Below are 19,339 nucleotides of genomic sequence, written 5' to 3' on the forward strand. Positions count from 1 at the left end.
GACCACAAAAACACAAATTTAGTTGACAGACTACAATGGGATCCAGAAAAAGACACAGTGAATATAGACTTAGGTGCAACTTCATGCTGGTGATTTTTCTTTTTTAAAACGTTAAGCCACTGATATTTTAAGAAAAAAATTTAAACCAAATGTTGCATATTAATATTACACACAAACTGAAACATAAGTGACTTTTAGCACAGTGTATACATGCTTACATAAACTCAAATATTTACACATTTAAAACAATTTCCATTTAACATATGAAAGTTCTGAAATACATAAAAGCATTGATACTTTCTATAAAACTACAATTAGAACATCAATTTGCTACAAGCATATAAAACATCAAGTGCTTTCATAGAGTTTCAAGTTACCTCTTTAAAACAAGATCTTGCTTGCAAATATATAGTCCTTCTCCAAAAAGCAGTATGGACTTTTTTTTCCCCCAAGAGGTTTACTTTCCAGGTACATTTTAAGCTCAAGAAAACGAACCCAACAATTATGCAGTATAATTATGTCATAACAACTTAATTGCACATAATGCTTTAAAGTAGGTTTGGATGAAGTTCTCAAACACTTTGGTATATGTTCTTCAGGGACTTCTATTAGAAATAACAGGAATTCTAAGTCCCTTCAATCCCCATTTTGTTTTAAAATGGACAAATCTTTGGTTAAAGTTCTACATTTTGGGCATTTATTATTCATCAAAATGGTCCCCAAACCAATAAATGGCACTGACTTCATTTAACTTGTTTCTGGTGCAGTGGGAGGCTACAGATACTCATTTATTATGACATGTCATCGATAGTTTCAATTTTTCACTTATAAGCAGAGAAATCAATAGGTTTAGTCAATATTTCTCTGTTCATTTTTTGTTATAATCTAAACTGTACAGTAATTTGCAGTAAGTATGGATACTGTTCCACAGTATATGTAATTATGATTGGAAAGATATACAGCATTAAATTTAGAGTTAGCTTACTCGGAATAAGTCAACAAAGGCTGTACAGTAATTCTGCATTGACTATAGTAGGTTGTCAAGTAATGCTTATTTAAAAACCCCAAACCATTCCATTTACAAGAGAAATTGTTGCAAATGTATAAAACAGCAGATATACAAGGAGAACACCAAACATACTTTATTAGCACAAAAAAGCAGCCATAACAAGGCACAGCAAGCAGAAACATATATTAGCAGTCAAAGGGTTAGTGTTGCATACAAATATAGCTTTTCTTTTTTGTAGCCTTGGCAGTAGCCATCAGGATGTAAAATAACTTTCTGTAGCAGCAGGTAAGGAAACTAAGGAGCACTCACCAGTGGTACAGAGCACATTAACGAAAGACACAAGAATGAATTCGACTACTTTAGTGCAAAATGTCTAGGACAGAACTATAAATTCAGTTCAATTCTAAGAAGCAAACACTAGAACTTGGCATTACTTCCAAAATAGCTCACTCAAGTAGTATTGCATACTATTCTAAGTGACAAAAAGGTGCTAAGTATAGTTATTTACAGATACAATGGTTGTACAGTACCTTTTAAATCTGCAATTTAGGTTTCAGATTTTCCATTAAAAATTAACTGCACTGAAATTCTATAAATTGTACTTAAGCAATTCAGCTATGAGAGTTTACAACAAAGAGATAAATACTGCCATCCAAATTATTACAGTTTAACAATAATCTCAACATCAGCAACCACTGTAGTTATTATCTGACTTGTTTGGGCATCTTCTAGTCTTATTTCCTCCATGGTTCACAAACTCATCATGGGCATAGGAAAAGATCCGATGTTAATGAATCAACGATTAAACTGCACATGTCAACTTTAAAAATCACACACAGGACTACACTGCAGTAGCTATTCCTAATGTGTTTTAAGTTAAAGCACTCATTAAAAAAATTAATACCTAAGGCTTTTAAATAAAAGTCTCCTACCAACTTTATACATCTGAAATTTTAAGAACTACTATTTAGAACACCTGGTTTACTTAACAGTACCTTTTGCAGAAGAGAAAAGGAGACTGACTATAAACTCTACCAACACTTAAGTGAACTGCACTATGCCCTTGTGGCCAGATAATTGCATTTTTCCCCCCAAAGGAAGGCAGTCTTTATTTTTTGGACTTCCAAAGCTTGATTTATAGTAACTATGAACACCACTACTTTTTGGAAGGTCATAGAAAAATTTTTAGAAAATATAATAATTTCAAACATTAGTCACACTGTTGAAATACTCATCCAATATTAACAATTTGTTCTTCAGTAAGAAATAGAATTCTTCATAGCAAATGCCCCAGAGTTGCCTCACTCAATTACTACAGCCATTAAAAACCAAATGGTTAGCTAAATTGGCAAAATGTTCCTGTAGGCTTACTGAACACGTGTAGTTCTATCCTGTTGTCTTAATAGGCACCAAGTTTTTCTGAGTAACAGCAGATCGCATCTGACAGATACTAACACTAAGCTTACGTACTGTACTGAAAAAAACCTAACACTGATATGTGTGCTTGCTATAGGTGTACTGTCTGATGCATGTAAAAGCAGACCTAGTTAATGCCCTTTGGGACAAGGGAGTTTACTTTGCCTTGACTGGTTCTCGTTCTAACCAGCGAACTCTAACTTTTTGTTTATAATGATACTCTTTTAAAAAATCCTGTAACATTGATGGTAAAGGCAGCCCATCAATGCCATCATATGTAGTGCATCTGCAGATTACTGCACGGCAGATATACTGCAGGCTAAAAGGGAAAGTCCTATTTAGTGAGATAGTAAGCAATGGTTCGAAAAACATGCAAGAACTGGGATCTTTATAGTGTTCCAAAAGTCCTGTTACAGTGGAGGAGTGAAATACACATGGGTCATGAGCATCGAAACTAAAGTTGTGATTCCATTGTTCAATTCGGGCATGCAGGGATCTGTTGTAGCGACGGAAGCTCACAGAGAAGAGGTAGTCCTCCTGCGCAGAGTCCCTGAGCAAAAATGTGCCTTCAGGTTTCCCTTCGAGAAGGGCTTCTGCTTCATAACGGTCCATCACTCCCCAGTAACAGGGATTACCTGTAATCTGAAGCAAATCGGGCACGAGGCAGTGTATGTAATCAATCTGTGTGTGGACTTTCCAAGCTCCCTGTCTGCTGACGTGGGCGTGGCTGTCTCCAGATACCTGACGTTGCTTCTGTCTACGTGACTGCAAACACAGGGTGGTTGTGTCCTCTTCTGAGTCACAATTAGCTTGTGGAATTGCAGAACTGTCTCCACTGATTTCAGTCATTCCAGGAGCTAACTTTGGTCCCAGTTTATACAACGGATTGACCTGTGCAGTGGCTTCAAATGTATGTATTTGTGCATTGGGAGGGGGGTCAACCCCTTCTTCAATACTAAGCCGTCTTCTCTCTCTCAGCCTATCTTCTTCGTCCTCTGTAGAAACCAAGGATGGATCAAATGTATCAAAAAATGTTGAATGTGGGCTCACAGGGGCTGTATGCTGTTTAATCAAATGCCATTTTTGGGCTAAATCTGAGCCAGCAGGAAAAGGGCATTTCTCAAGCATCAATTCAGAAAGGTGTATTTTTCTTTTATTAGAAAAGAGAGGCTTCGACTGCTTGTTGTAAGTTCTCATGGGAAAACACAAGCCCACAGTATCCTGCAACCTCTGTCTCAGAGAGCGACTTCTGCTGGACACGCTGTCCATATCATGTACAGAGCTGACGCCATAGCGCCTCTCTCTCCTTTGAAGTCCACTTCGAGTTCTACCAAACTTTTTATCAGTATCCAGTGAACTCTGTGTCTTTGTAGAACAGGAATGTTTCTTCTTCCCACCCCATGGAGCATGTCGAGAGTAGGAATCTCTTCTTGTAAGTCTTGTTCCTGGGGTGACACACGAATCATTATCTTTTTCAATGCTTATTTCAACAATCTGAGGAATTTCAGTAGCACAGTTTTGGTTTCTCCTTGAAGAATTCTTTGAAGGGCTTAATCCCAGTTGTAAGGCAATGTTTTCTCTTAAGGGACTACTTTGTTGCTGAGGAGCGGAGTCTTCCATACTGCTGTTTTTCTCTCTCACGGGCAAACATCTGCTAGAGTTCATGTCCACATTTTCACTACGGCTTCCTCCCTCATGACTGAAGAAATTCTGACACCTGTATTTGAAGTTATTCCACATTTTCCCCACTTTATCCATTGATTATAAGATCTAAAGACAAAACAGGAAAAGGAGAAAAATAAGTTAAAGTGGCATGTGGAAACAGAAAAGACAGCACCCACTCCTTCTCAATGGAAATGTCAGCGATGCTGGTCAAGAATTCGCCTTACACTGCAGTGCTAAGGTGATAAGGCGAACATTCTGTCTGGTAGTCTTAAGGTCACCAGGCCCTTTTGTGGCTCTGCACCATTATTCAACTAGTCCTCACTTACCATTTCCTTTTAGATAGAATATTCAGAACTCAGGGGAAAGGAAATAAACCCTCTCAATTAAACTCCGGTTTCTTTTTACCATGTATCAACCTAATTTCATTATGACATTGATTGTCTCCTTACTTTGAATAATTTAGGCACACTCTCAAGTATTAAAAGGAAAAATAGATTCTGTATTGCTGAAACATAGCTGTATTCAACTTCTCAAAAGTTATAATGAGGACATTTGTATAACATTAAAACTAATTCAAAAACCTGTAAGTAGCAATCTTCCCAAGTTCATTTACCAAACTGCTACTCCACTCATCTAGCAATCTAAAGCTTCCAGGTCAACCACTTGTCAAAATTCCCTATCTTCCCTCCCCACCCTACAATGTATCAAATTTTATCCATGATTTTGAAGCAGTCTGATAGAAAGGACAATGGGAGGAAAGAATATAATATTCAAGTTTAAATGGAAAGGTGTCTTTAAGCTTCTCAATTCTTAATTCTAGAAGAGCTTAGAGTTATAGGAAAAAAATTATGATACTGTAATAATAAACAAAACAAAAACAAAAACATGCAATTTGACATCTTTATTCTTGTTCCTATAAAAATTTTAAGCAGTTTAAGGCACTTTACAAATAAATTATTTTAAGATTACAACATTGACAGGTACAGTCTCTTTCAATAACCTAAAAGCCAACGTTAGAAGAAATGGAAAAACGTGAACTTAAATTTCAACTGGTTTTGTCACATGACAGCAGAAATTTTAAAAAGATGTCTTTTTCTATTTTGCCATTTAATCAATACGGCACTCCTTTTCCCTGGAATTTTTTGTTCGTGATTATTATCTCATTATTTACTATTCTTTACAGTTTAGAATCTAATACAGATTCTAAGCTATTTGAGTATTTTTTCTTAATAGTGGTGAGTCATTGATCCTTCCATAATTCTGACTAATCCTCTTTATCATAAATACTTGTATTTTCGAGAAGCTGACTAAGGTTAAGATAACAACAAAGAATAAACTTTCTTAAACTCAATGATATATCCTCCCTTTAGTTTCTTACAGAAAGAGCTCTTGGACTAACAATGCTCTTGGACTAATGACAATGAAAACAGAGATTTTATGTTTCTGAAATCATGAAAGGTACTTTCAGATTACTCTTTATTAAAAGCATATAGGTACATAAGAGTTTGCATGGTAGGTGGTACATGTTCTAATAAAATCTATTAGATGGAACTGTTAAATTTTGTTAAACTTTATCAGAACATTTTCCCTCCTTCTCCTTGCAAAAATCTTTTTTGTAGGCCTTCTTTGAGGCTTATACCATTTGAACTGAATATGCTTTTTATCCTTTTTTTTTTTTTTTAACAGCAAGATTTCTGTTCTTTGCTCACAGTCCTGTTATATACAGGACTAATTCTTGCCTCATTCTTGATGACTACAAAATCCTTGTAGATGTACTCTTCCAATAATAACCTAGGCCCTCCTAGCCTAGTTTCGTTCTCATTTATTTTTAAGTTGTTTATTTTTACCTAATTCATACATTTATGGTTTCAAAGGTCAAACATTACTACACAGCTTATGACAAAAAATAGCACTGTCTGCTACATCCTTTCCATCCTTGATGCCCAGAGAATCAAGCAAAATTATTTTAAATTCTTTCAGCTGTTTCTGCTGGTATTTCCTCATTTCTAGGTAATATGTTCATATTGTTATTGGTTGTGAAATTTCTAGGTTGGAAATAATTTACTCTCAGAATTTTGAGGGCATTACTCTAGTGGGGCTGTTGAAATGCCCAATATCTTACCACTTTTTAGTTTTATATGACCTGTTTTTATTTCATGAAAAAGTATAGCTGCTTCTCTTTATCCTTAGCGTGGGCCTTTTTTACATTTATTGTGCTGGGCCTTTTCAATGTCCTTCCCACTGCCCTCTTCCTTCTCTCTTGAAAGTCCTTTTTATTAGATACTAGACCTCTTAGTTCCTCTTTTGATTATCGTATATTTCTTTTCAATATTGCATTTCTTTTCCTCTTCTACTGTTTGGTAGATTTCTTTGGCATCACTTTCTAACACTCCTATTGCATTTAAATTTTTCTTATCATAGTTTTAATCTCCAAGACCATTTTCTTGTTCTCTGTTCTTTTTAATAGCTATTTTAACTTCTTGGATGTAATATCTCATTTCTCTAAGGATACAAAATTTTAAAATAGCTTTTTTTCTTTTAACATTTCAAATATTTTTATCTGTTTTATCTCGGTACCTTTTTCTCAAGTTTTTAAATCTCTGGTTTTTTATTATTATTTTTTTTTTATTTTAGAGGCTTTCCACAAGTGTTTGGTGATCCCTGGGTATCCATCAGTATTAACAGACTAATCAGAAGCTCCTTCTGCTTGGGTAGCTCTAAAAGACAGAAGCAAAAGGACACTGCTCTGCAGTGGGGTATGAATGGTCTTAAATAAACTACCTGCCATAATTTCATCACCATTTCTCTTTATTTTTGTCATGTATACAAGAGGCCTACAGAATCCTAAGAGAGACCATCTAGAGCAGTGTCTCTTAAACTATCTGTAATGAAGAGCCAGTTTCTTTTTAGTTTTGCAGACTGACTTTTTGGTGAAATATAATAAGAATAAATTACTGGAAATATGAAATGTAAAAAAAGACATGAAATGCAAGTGTCGATTTTCTATTAGATTGAACGAACATAAAAAAACTGTCAAATTGCTATAAAATATTTTAAATGCTTATTATGTTTAATTTCTATACCTAACTTGTCACAGACTGCTAATGAACTGTATAGACTGGCACCAATTCATGGCCAATAGTTTGAGTAGCTCTGGTTTAGAGCTGTGCTATCCAATATATGCGGTTACTGAGCCCCTGAAATGTGGCTAGTGTCACATACTGAAATGATATAACTGGGTAAATATATTATCAAAATTAATTTCATCTGCTTCCTTTTACTTTTTCAATGTGGTTACTAAAAAACTTGAAATTACATATATGGTTCAAATTATATTTCTTTTGGACAATGCTGATCTAGAGCAGGGGTCAGGAAAATATAGCCTGAAGACCAAATATGGCTTGTGGCCTATTTCTGTATGAATTCTAGCTAAGAATGGTTTTTACATTTTTAAAGGGATTTTAAAAAAAAGCCAACAATGAACGTTGACAGAGACCACATGTAGTCTGCGAAGCCTAAAATATTTTCCACCTGGCCCTTTACAGAAAAAGTTTGCTGACCCTGGTCTAGTGTGATAAAATTATAAACCAAACCACTGTAGACGCTAGAAGAGTAATATTCAAGAGGTCCAGAAGTCTCTCTTCTCCATGTTTATAATGTATATTTTGTAGCTATCTAAAGATATTTCTTTCACAAGCAAATTATATCAGAAAAATGTGTTTTAGAAAGCAACCAAACTTAAAAGCACTTATCTCTTTATACAGTTGTTTATAAATTAAACAAGTGAGACATGCAGAAAACATTTGCACTTGCCAGGTTATAGATGGCAGTTTCTAACACTAAACCTTTGGGTTCAGTTTTATAGATAGAACATGAAATTTAGTAATTTCTCTATTCCTAATCTGAATACTGTTGATAGATTAAATTGTGACAAAATATTCTAATTTAAAGAAAGACTATTATGCTTCCAAACCTTCTGGGGATAGAAAGTGGAATTTTTTCTTGATGTGAGAAATGCTATGTGGGCGGCTGTAATACTGGGAATTAAAAAATTCTGATGATTCATAAAAGAGTCCACATAAGAATCAGGAAGGCATTTCAACTATCTTAATACTTACAATGTCAGTTTTGAGGTTCTTTTGTTTTGTTGTTCAACTTTTAAAAAACCCTGAGACCTAAATTACAACTCTATTACTTTACGGTTTTATATAAAGTTACACACGGCTAAAAATGTGTTAAATTTCAATTGTATGGATTCTAAAAGGAAAGTTCATCATCCATTACAATCTTCCACATTTCTATGCCTGCATAGCTTTCCTTAAATATTCCAAAACAAATTTCTAAAAACTCATTCCTTCCCCAAGGACAATCATAATTTTAAACTGGTTTTATAATGCTGGTGTAAGTTAAACAGCTTTTGTTGAAACACGGTATTTAACAGGATAAGCTATAAATTAGAATTATAAAAAATTAGAGGTCAAATTCCATTACTAGAAAAATTTACATATATAAAAAAATTAAAGACTACAGTCAATGGCCCTCTTCCTGCCAAGTTGTATCTATTACAAAATTTCCACAAAACAACTGAAATAGTTTCCAGGAATTCATTTCAATGAGATTTAATTCACACTTTATTAGAAAAAAAAATTGAGTTCGACAAGTTTTAAGACTACATGGGATGCCACAGTGGATAAAGAGGAAGAATGTGACTCAACTCAAATCCCTCCTTTACTGTTTAGTCTAGCTAGACTACTTAGTCATAATAATACCTTTCCAACAGAAATTCCTTCAGTTACAGTAACAAAAATTGGGACACATGGATTGATGAAAGTATTTCTGTGCCAACTTCTGGTACAAGAGGCAGTGTAGGAGATTCAACTTTTGATTAATATTTTGGTGACATTTCAATAATTTTTAGAAAAAGATAATATGTTTAATATTAAGACTGGCCCAGAAATCCAGGGCTGCATGGCTGTCATAGCTATACATAGGTATAGTCTCCCTTAAAAAATCTGAAAACCATCTGGGTTTTAAAAAAATTATTTATTTTTTGTTATTTACATACTTTTTTGTGACTAACTGGATTCCTATTTAATTTTTATACTGCTATTTAATATTATGTTCAATCATATAAAATTACTGTTTTGTAGGCAATAAATGGTCATATAATTCAACCTCAGAGTTCAACTATTACAATATACATAATATGTTCATATAGTAGATCATGTGCATTCAAAAAATGTGGAGCCCACTTATCTAATATACCTGGATACTTCCATTCCCTCCGGTTGAGTTATATTTTCACTGGGTTAGTTATGTTAGCTTCCAAATCTGTTCATGCCACTTGCACTTATTTTAATTATGTGATTTAATTAAGTATTCGTTAACCTAATGAAATGTGGGAGAGCAAGGAAGACTGAGTTGAATGACTTCAAAATATTTAATAAAAGTGATATACCTACGCTGTTGAATTAGGTATAGGCAAGAAAATAGTTTAAAAAATTAGAAAAAATATTGCAAAGATCTATAAATGTTCTAAACTCAGAATGCATCAGAAGAGTCTAAATTCCTATACTATTTAAAAACTCAAACTGGAAATCTTAAGTGATACATTATGGGTATAGTTTCTGCAAGATAAACAATATGGAACTGCAACAAGTAGAGCTACTGTCAAAGACAAGGCCTTGGGCCCTTAATCGAAAGACTGACAAATGAATGTGCAATCTTATTTTTAGAGTAAAATATTTAAGGTGTGCATCCTTTTTATGATTTCGTACTTTATTAGACTTTGTAGACTGCTGGTCCTGAATGAATCAGATAAGAGGTCTTCCTTAATAATCATTTAATTAAAATTTGTAGTACTGCCAGGAGGGAGTAGTAAAAAGTTTTAATGGTAACAGGGAGACATGATCTAGTTTAAGGGATGGTAAGTAAGAAAGATTTCTCTCTAAGGAGGTGATAATTCAAAATTTTGTCTTGAAGGACGAGTAAGAATGAATTAGGACAGTGTTCTGTAGGCAGGGGGAACAACATTTGCAAAGGTCCTGAAGCAATATTGACTATGGCATAAATAATGGCTAACGTTAACACTGACTAATGAGTGAGGGGAAGAGTGCCAAGATGAAGTTGAAGAGGTAGGCTTTGCAATCCATAAGACAACAAGAATGAACATTGACACTGAACTGAAGACTACTGCAGGATGCAAGTAAGAGCTGGACTAGGGTGGTGACAGTAGAGATGGATTTGAACTATTTAGGAGACAAATCTACAGGAGTAATGATTGATTAATAGGGAATGAAGAAAAGGGAGATGTCAAAAATGACTGCCAAGTTTCTGGCGTGCTGAAATAAGCGGATAGAAGTGCTATTTCAGAGACAGGAAACACAACAGATAGAGCAGTTTTGGCAAGTAAAGATTTGAAAGGAGTTAATGAATTCAATTTAGAAAATATTACAGTTAAGACTGTCATTGAGACATCTAAGCGAAGCCTCATTAGTCCCTTACTGTATATTCATATAATGGATTACTATACAGCAGGGATGATAGTTTCTTATGTCTATACATATGAAACTCCAAAACATAATTCTAGAGAAATAATGCCGAAGATATATACATTATGAATTCATTTACCTTTTAATCAGGCAAACCTCCAAATATATTGTTTAGTTATACATATATATATATACACACATATATATATAGTTACACACATGCGCGCGCGCACGCACACACACACACACACATAAATAAAAATATAAAAAGCAGGGAAATGGTTACCTATTTGAGGGAGGGGTATAGAATTAGGGAGCGGTACCCAGGAGGCTTCTGAAACACTGGTAATTTTCTGTTTCTTAGCCTGGGTAATGGGTACATGGTTTGTACTTATTAAGTAGTCTTTGGACTGCATTTACATCTTATGCATTCTTTCCTGTACATGATACACTGCAAAATAAAAACTTTTAAATTATACAGGCCACATTTTGACCACAATGGGAATAACCAAATATTATTCCACTGGGAAAATAAAAAGCTCTCATAACTCTTAGGTAAAAGAGGAATTCAAAACTGAAAATTGCAGACTATTTAGAAAATAGCATTATTAATATTTTGCAAATTTTTTTCTGAATGTCAATTTGGCAATATTTATCAAAATACGTTGACTCTTTAACATGCTATCACACATTCTAGACTAGACAGTTAACCTAAAGTGGGCAACGTTAAAAAATAACCAAAACAAAAACCAACAACCAGAACAAAACACTGAACAGGTTTCTCTAATTTAGTACAGAGGTCAGCAAACTTTTTCTGAAAAGGACCATATAGTAAGTAAATATCTTGGGCTTTGCGGCCATGGGTTCTCTGTGGGACCTACTGAACTCCACCACTGTAGTCTGAAGGCAACCATAGGTAATATATAAATGAATAAGCATAACTGTATGTCAAGAAAACTATTTAAGGTCAGCGAAATTCAAATTTCATATAATTTCCACTTGTCACAGAATATTCTGATTTTTTTTCAACCATTTAAAAATGTAAAATCCATTATTAGCTCAGAGGTTACACAAAAACCTCTGAGCTAATAATGGTGGCAAGCCAGATTTGACATATGGGCCATAGTTTGCTAACCTCTGATGTAGTATATCATAAATGATATTACATTTACTAATGTTTATTCCATGGAACAATTTAGGGAAACAATACTCTTAAGAAGATAATCTTGAGTGCATAATGACAAAGGTATGTGGATGGTCGGTTCCTAGAGCATAACAGTGAAAAAATGACAAACTATTTCCTATAAAAATAAAATACACACATATTATATGAAAAGTAAAACATTACATAAACATACCAAAAAAAGTCTAACCCTTGGCTGAAATCTCACCTCCCAGAGATAAACCCTGTTACTGTTTTTGGTGAACATCTTTCTGTGCATTCGCTTTTATGAAAACAGCTGTATGTAATCTTCTCGTATAATTTTAAAAAGTCTCTTTCATGTCTGTGACTATATTCCTTTGTCATTTTTTGAACAGTATTGTTTTTTTTTCTTTTTTTAGTTAGCTATATCAGAGATAAGATCAGACTAGTAAAAGAAAATCTCTGGCAGTTATATTTTTAAAATTGATAAATAAATTCAAGAGTACCTGAAGAAACCAATAAAACAGAAAAATCTCTGGGAAGCTGAAAAAAGAGAAGAATAATGATGATAATGATGGCTGTGATGACAATTTACATTACTGAATGCTAACCATGTGCCAGGCACTAATATAAGCATTTTACTTTTCCCAACAACCCTATGAGTAAAAATTATCTCAATTTTATAGATATAGAAACTGATACAACTGAAAGATTAATAATAACCTGGACTTAAGTTTCTTCATTATTAATCTATTCAGGTTTTCTACCTCTTCTCGAGTCAATTTTGGGACTGTATATGAACAACTCTAGGTCTGAGTAGTGTCATTAATAAGCTCTTTAAAACCTCAAGCAATACATCATTTCTATATTTTTTCAATTATTGTAGAGCATAAAAATGATGAAACTGATATTAAAATCTGACAAAGATAGCACATGCCACACTCAAAAAAAAAATTAGTGGCTTGTTCCATTTTATTGTAATGTGTGAAATAATATTCTGACCAAAAGAACCCAAAGCAAAAGCTTTATTCACAGGCCTACTGTGAATGTTTTGATGTTTACACTCTATGCCTATCTGTTATATGAAAGTCATCGCCCTTTGTGTAGGCTTGAACACCACTTAGAAATGTTCTGTTATTACTATAACTAGTGGATGGCATTACTAAGTTCTACTTCTTTTCTAGACTATTACTTTTAATTACATGGTCAGCTGAGAATGTGTTTGAAACTACATGCCTAATTCAAGAGATGAAGTTTAAGAAGTTCTTATATTTATTTCTGCATATCAAGAAAAATATAGTAGTCCATTTTTAAAAAGAAAAAAGAGAACATAAAATCAAATTAAGTCACAGTCTTATATAATATCCCCCCCAAAATGACGATTTAAGGGCTGTTTCTTGTTCTAATAAAAAACAAGCATCTAAAATTTGCATGTTTCTTAAATTTTACTCACATAGTGTCATGTATGAGGGTGCTCCAGGCTGTCAAAATACCATTCTTAAACCCAAATCACTTGCAGAGACACTGCCTGTGCTTTGCTTAGGGCACAAGCATGAGACAGTCAATGGGGGTGGTGGGAAGAGAGCAGGTTGAATTCCAGCTTTACCAGTTAAGAATACTGTAAACTTGAATGTATTCCTTCACATTTCTAAACCTAAATTGGTCTCTTGGTAAAATTAACAATACCTATGCTCATGGGTTAGATATGGGGATTAAAAACCGTATCTATAAAGCTTTTGGCTTATAGGAGACACTCAACGGCAGTTTTAAAAACGTTATCAGTATTATCTAGCATAAAGCTTTAGTTTTTCTTTCTTTTAAAAATAATTTTCTCTTGGAGGAGGGAGGGGAGAGGGAGAAAATAAAAAAAATAAAATGTTAAAAAATTATGTATATATAGTATGAAAAAAATAATAAACTGGCATTTAAAGAAAAAAATAATTCTCTCTTTCCTTTCTTCTGGGTCATGCTACAAATGTCAATATTATCCTATGTACAATATCTGCCAGACTGAAGGTTATATTAATAACCTTCCTAGGAGACACTATGGGGATTTCAATGTTCCTTAGCATTTGAAGCTACGGCTCATCTGCAACCTAAACTAAGCATAGCTAATCTGTATAGTACTGGGCAAGGCCTGGGAACATAGTCCTTGCTTCATTTTTTTTTTTTTCTGCTTCAAAATTCCTTTTCAGTATATAAAACACTGTCACAATTTAAATTTTACCATATAGATATTGCACACTAGAGAAGCATAAAATCCCAATAAGTTACGCTTCATTTTCTATGGAGCAAGTATTTTATGTAATATATTAACAAATATACCATTCACTGAAACGTTTCTTATCTGGCCGGAATTACTGGCAGACTGGCTTGGAACACAAAGAACATGTGCTTTGGCTTCAGAGAACCCTAGTCAAATTCAAGCACTCATTAGCTGTGTGAAATCTAAGTCTCAGCCATTCCATCTAAAAACAGGACAAATCATCCCTTTTACAAGAGTTTTTTAAGAGGACAACATGACTTAAGGTAAGTACAGCTGAGTATATAATAGTGGCTCAAAAATGGTAGCTTCTGTTTTACAACCAATTCAAGGCAGGAAAGGGTACCAGTAGAAAAAAGCAAAGCTGTTTTATGTCTAGGGAGAGATTACTGGCGAGTGAGACCTGCCTTTATCTCCCACCTCAAGGGAGGCTACTTCAGTTAGGCAAATCAAGCAACTTTACTAAGCACTGCAACTGTATATGATTAGTACTGCAGGCACTGTCTCTATGGATCATGAATACAGGGCATCAAACCCTCCCACAAATCTCCCTCAACACCCAAAAGCAGCTACAAATAACAACAAAACAACACAATTCTCAGTTGAGGTAGTTAGTGGATCAAGCTACTACCCTGGCTAGCCTTAATCCAGAAAAGAATCTCTAATTTGGGGAACTGCCTAACAATGAGCTCACTGTGATCCTGCTAATAATTTACAAAGAATATTCAGTTATCAATGGTAGGTGAGCTGTTGGAATTTGGACCATTTCCTTCTCTAGGAAGGATAACCATTTTATAACTCCAGCAGTCTAGTATTGTAATTAATACAAAGACTCTAAAGACTAAAAGAAAATTATGTTTATTACAATATATTTTTCTTACTTTTTATCTAAAAATACTTAAATACATGTATCATCCTTTTACAAACTAAAGGATACTAATCTCATATGCCAAATTTTAGGCCTAAAGAAAACTGAGGGTCTTCAAATAATCTGATGATTTGTAAAAAGGAAGAAAGGAAGGGAGCGAGGGAAGGGAAGAAGGGAAGAGAGAGGGAAGGAAGGAAGGAAACATTATCAGGACAACTCTCCTTGTTTTTGATCTAGATTTTCTACCAGTATAAGAAAAAAGAAAGTTTAAACATCTCGAAATTAATTTATTCTTTAGAAGGATATCTGGGAGGGATATTGGGAGAAGAAAAGGCAAATAAGAATACCTTTTAACCGTTTAAGAAAACTAATGCCAAGAGAAGCATTTTGGCCAAAATTATAGACTAGGAACTCCAAATAGTACACTTGTCTTGTGTTATGTATTACCATATAACATACAATTTTATTTTTAAAAAATTAGGAAAATTAGAAATTATAAAAATTAGAAAAACCTTGAGCTTGTTAACAAAACTGAAATAAAACCTCATCAATCAAAAGTTGAGAAACAAGTTGAAAAGGTGATAAAATATATTCATTTCAACATTTACTGATACTACATAAAAAAAAGACATTATAATAAAGTTCAAGTTCTCAGATGGTAATACTTAAAGCCCTTGCTCTATGCATATTTACTCCAAGCAAACTTTATTCTCTGGACACCAAGGGCATAGCAGCTTAGAAACTGCAAATTAGAAAAGGCGAGGAGGTGGGCAGTTAGACAGAAGTGCTATGAACAAGTACACTTACCAGAACAAGACCAAAAAACCTTAGAAAGCATAATAGCCTGGGATTATAAACTATATGAATACATACTTCAAGATATTAAAAAAGGGAACAAACAGATATAAAACAAAGATTTAAAGGATGAGACCATTACGAACTTTATGCCAATAAATTAAAAAACTTAGAAGAAATGGATAGAATTTTAGGAAAATATAAATTTCCAAAACTGACTAAAGAAGAAATTAAAAATCAATAGCCCATAACACTTAAAAGACTCAGAATCAGTAATTTAAAAATCTTTGCACAAGGAAAGCACCAATCCAGGCAAATGTTCCAGGTGGACATCAATCCGTCTAACTACTACGTTTTCTTATCACTGGTGGCCATAGCAAAAGGTTAGGGTCAAAAGAGAAGTGACAGTCAGCACAATAAGGCAAGAAAAAGAAATAAATATAGATTAATTGAAAAGGAAGAAATAAACTCTCCATTTTCAGATGACACGATTGTCCACATTGAAAGCTCTAAGGAATCTTAATTAAAAAAATCCTAGAACAAAAACTAAGTTCATAGGGTCACAGGATACAAGATCAACACAAAAATCAAATCATATCTATATACTAACAACAAACACGAGGAAATTGAAATTTTTAAAAATGTAACAAAGAATGTGACCTTAAAGGGCAAGGAAAGAGGCTAATAGGATATTTCTTTAAAATAATTCCTTCAGCACAAGTCCTAACTTCTATATGCTCCAAAATGAGATTTAAATGGCAGGGGACAAAATATGCTAGATATCCTAGAGTTACCACTGCCTTTATACTTCCCCTAGGGAGTGTGAACTGTAAGAATGTGGTCTACAGCCCAGATGCTCTGCAGGCATATCAGGTCCACTCCTCCTCTCCACCTCCACTGCCCCTCTCTCAAGTTCAGTCTTCAACATCATCTGCACATACACATTAGTTTTAACAGCTGCCTCAGTAGGCTATCTTCTTCCGCTCTCACTCCCCTCTAGAACATCTTCCATAATATTGACCCCAAGATTTCAAGCACCTTAGAAAAAGCCAAGAGACACTATGTCTGGCTACTTCCTCCACACTTTAAGAACAGAGGACAAAAAAGCAACAAATTACTGTCCTCATTATTATAATGTAGGAATATAAAAATAACATAGCTGAAATTGTGTCACCTGGAGAAAAAAGATGAACGAATGATTGTTTTATGTGTATAAAAAGTTTTTCTCTAAAAAGGGAGAATTCTGGTCACTCTTCAATCCTTTTGAAGGCAAAACCAAAAAACTCTTAGAAAAAAATTAATATTTCAAATAGTTAAAAAATGTAAATAAACAACCAAAAGTAATTTGTGAGGCGATATTAAAGAGGGTAAGCAACGCTCTGTCTCTAGCCAGCCCAGGTAGTCCTTCCTCTACAACCAACAGAACAGACTAACCTTAAAGATCTGTGATTTTTTTTAATATCAGACTTTTTTAATATTAGAATATTTTTAATGCTATACTCATAGCATTCCACAAACAGACTCAAGTTAAAGTTCTATCAGTAGCACAACAGTTACAACTCAGATTTCTAATCATACTACTGTCCAATTAAGCTAAAGTATAATCACAATGTCCAACACACTGAGTTATCTAGATAGTCTTATACTATAAAGCTAGTCATGTTTCAGTCGGGTGCTAACTTAATGTTCAATGTAAAAGCTACAAGTTTAATGCAAGCTAAAAAAATACTAGTAAAAGCAATAATGTTCTGTCAGTCAACACAAACTTTCCCCTTCCTGTCTCCCGCTAGAAATACTTCCTCCACAGCTTACTTCCAAAGAATACAGCTTAAAAATGAGGGTTCTTTTACAGATAAAGTAAGTTTAAATAGCTTCAAAGATGAACTGAGCAGTTTAAAGTATAGTTAATTCTCAATATTCTCTGATAATGAAGAAAGCAGTATTTCATGAAAACAAAAAATTCTTAGACATTCTGTCAGATCTGAAATGAAGTAAGATACTTAAACAGATACATTGCAATTGTTTGAAGTGTTGCAGGTAAATATAGTCTGTTATTGCTTGTGGGTAATTCTGGAAACCCACTTATATAATTCTCCACCTTGTCAAATAACAATAGACTCTAGTTTTTATAATAGCAAACTTTCTGGTTAAACACTTGGATCTAAGGTGGATGAACCATTCTACAATTGCTATTTCTAACTAGAAATCATAAACATATATAAACCAAAATCTGATTTTATTGAGTTTATAAAAGGCCTTGTATCATTCCATGTTCTATAAAAATGGTATCAAAGACATCATTCCTCATATAAAGACCTACATAAAAATTTTTCTTTGACTTTATTGCCAAGATTTCTCTCTTTAAAAAGTGATATGCTTCCTTTAAGCAGACAATGAAAAACATATAACTCACTTATTTTCTGCTGTTACCAACAGGAAATCCAAATGGAAAGCCTTAGTTTATAAATTTCTGATAGACCTGGAAATTCCCCTCCCACTCCCTTATATATGTTCAAGTGTGGGTTTATGGTCAATCATCTTTTTTTTTTCCCTTCTTCTTTTTGGAAGTAGATGGGAATTAAAATAAAAAAAGTTAACAGTCAAGTTTTCTGAAACTTGAAAACTCTGTACTTCTGAGTCTAAAATCTAATAATGTCGAATGTTCCCATAGAGGAATGGGTGAGAATTTCAATGGGCTGTAAAACTGGATAAACCTATCATAAAAATAGTAGTAAATTATAAGAAACCATATGACCTCTCAAAGAAGAGAAGGGAAAGCTAATTTAAGCAAAATACTGAAGAAACCAAAGGAAATCAAAATACTTAATGACATAAAATTTTAAACTTTTACATGTGAAAAAATATGCCATAAACAAAATTATAAGCTGGACAGAGCAAGTTCAATATGTGACAAAGTGTTACTATATTTGTAAGAAAAAGATAAAATACAACACCTCAATAGAAAAATAGCAAAAGACATGTCCAGAAAAGTCACAAAATCAATATATACTTGGCCAATAAATATATGAAAAAAGGTCATTCTTGGAATTTATAAAAGATATCGAAATAAAATGTGATATAAGATTTTTCACTTATTAACTTGATAAAGTTTTTTTTCTTTCACATTTTAATTTAATGGTAATATCTAAGCATGGGTATTGGGAAACTAACATATTAATGTAAGAACATAAATCCATGTGGCATTTCAAGAGGGAAATTTTATATTACATACCCAAGCTTTAAAAAGATATATACCTTTTGACTCAAGACTTTACAATTAGAAATTTATTACAAAAAAAAGGACACAAAGATTTATATACAAGAGCTATTCATCATAGCATTAGTTACAGCAGCAAAAAACTGGCAATGACTGCATTGTTCAGTTTATAGAGGACTGGTTAAATAAATTATAGTACTTTCAGATGCTGAAGTAATAGAAAGACATTAAAAACCATGTTTCTGTAAGCATTTAATTTTCTGGAAATGTTCATGATACCAAATGAATATGGTTATAAAACAGTATTTGTAAACTGACTTCAACACACATACACATACAAACGTGTATTTTAATAAAAAGATTATGGGTAGGAAATACACTGTGGTTATCTTGGGTGGTTCTTGATTATTGTAATTTTCTTTTTTTCCCCTGTTTTCCAAAACATTACATTCAAATTATTAATTTCCTAAT

The 19,339-nt window shown here is 33.5% G+C and overlaps 1 protein-coding gene across 4 annotated transcripts in view; it reads right to left on the reverse strand.

Moving 5' to 3' along the window:
* The window catches only part of SOCS5 (suppressor of cytokine signaling 5), a 49,613-nt gene continuing 30,274 nt past the window's right edge, over nt 1-19,339 (reverse strand). For 3 of the 4 annotated variants that reach the window (XM_006909622.3, XM_015587628.2, XM_015587627.2), the window contains one exon: nt 1-4,195. In XM_006909622.3, coding sequence (XP_006909684.1) covers nt 2,582-4,183 — 1,602 coding nt within the window. In that variant the 5' untranslated portion in view covers nt 4,184-4,195 and the 3' untranslated portion in view covers nt 1-2,581. The remainder of the gene's footprint in view (nt 4,196-19,339) is intronic. The other variant, XM_025045142.1, reaches the window with a different exon arrangement.

Source organism: Pteropus alecto, unplaced genomic scaffold (assembly GCF_000325575.1).
Source record: "Pteropus alecto unplaced genomic scaffold, ASM32557v1 scaffold131, whole genome shotgun sequence".
Classification (NCBI taxonomy): Eukaryota; Metazoa; Chordata; class Mammalia; order Chiroptera; family Pteropodidae; genus Pteropus; species Pteropus alecto.